Source organism: Penaeus monodon, chromosome 20 (assembly GCF_015228065.2).
Source record: "Penaeus monodon isolate SGIC_2016 chromosome 20, NSTDA_Pmon_1, whole genome shotgun sequence".
Classification (NCBI taxonomy): domain Eukaryota; kingdom Metazoa; phylum Arthropoda; class Malacostraca; order Decapoda; family Penaeidae; genus Penaeus; species Penaeus monodon.
The window spans coordinates 21,687,499-21,688,021 of NC_051405.1; the positions used below are offsets into that span (position 1 = coordinate 21,687,499).

At 39.2% G+C, this 523-nt stretch overlaps 1 protein-coding gene across 1 annotated transcript in view; it reads right to left on the reverse strand.

Annotated features, from left to right (window-relative positions):
- LOC119585947 (zinc finger RNA-binding protein-like) overlaps window positions 1-523 on the reverse strand; it is a gene marked incomplete in the record, with an annotated part of 31,027 nt that overhangs the window by 4,829 nt on the left and 25,675 nt on the right. The window contains 1 exon segment of the mRNA XM_037934661.1: window positions 15-224. Coding sequence (XP_037790589.1) covers window positions 15-224 — 210 coding nt within the window.

Below are 523 nucleotides of genomic sequence, written 5' to 3' on the forward strand. Positions count from 1 at the left end.
ACAAGCAAACCTACCTGTGCAGAAGCAGTAATGTCTTCCCTCTCCTGGGCTGACAGAGACGAAGCAGCATCAACAGGGTCCTTCTCACATGGGTCAAGGAGCCCAGGAGAGCCAGGTAAGAGCAGACCAGATGCCAGGGCCTCGAAAACCCTTCGGAGAGCATCGCCAGGACTCAAGTGCTGCCCAGCAGAGGCAATTACCTTCTCACACATTAGTTCCATGGCCTGCTGTGAGGAGGTACATGTTAAAAAATGTAAAAATGAAGACATTCCTTTCATCATTTTCTCCTCCCATTCTCAAAGACAAGGAACAATTTACATTAGGTCTGATGTATGAGAACTAACATTATATAAGAAGGAACACTAATAAAAAATGAAAAGATTTAAACCAGAAATCATATACATCTGACACAAATATATAGATAATTATCTACAAACTTTGCTACAAATCTAACTATCTATATGGATAAATCATACTTGTACTGATAATTACTAAATTTTAATACTAGTCATATCTGGTAATA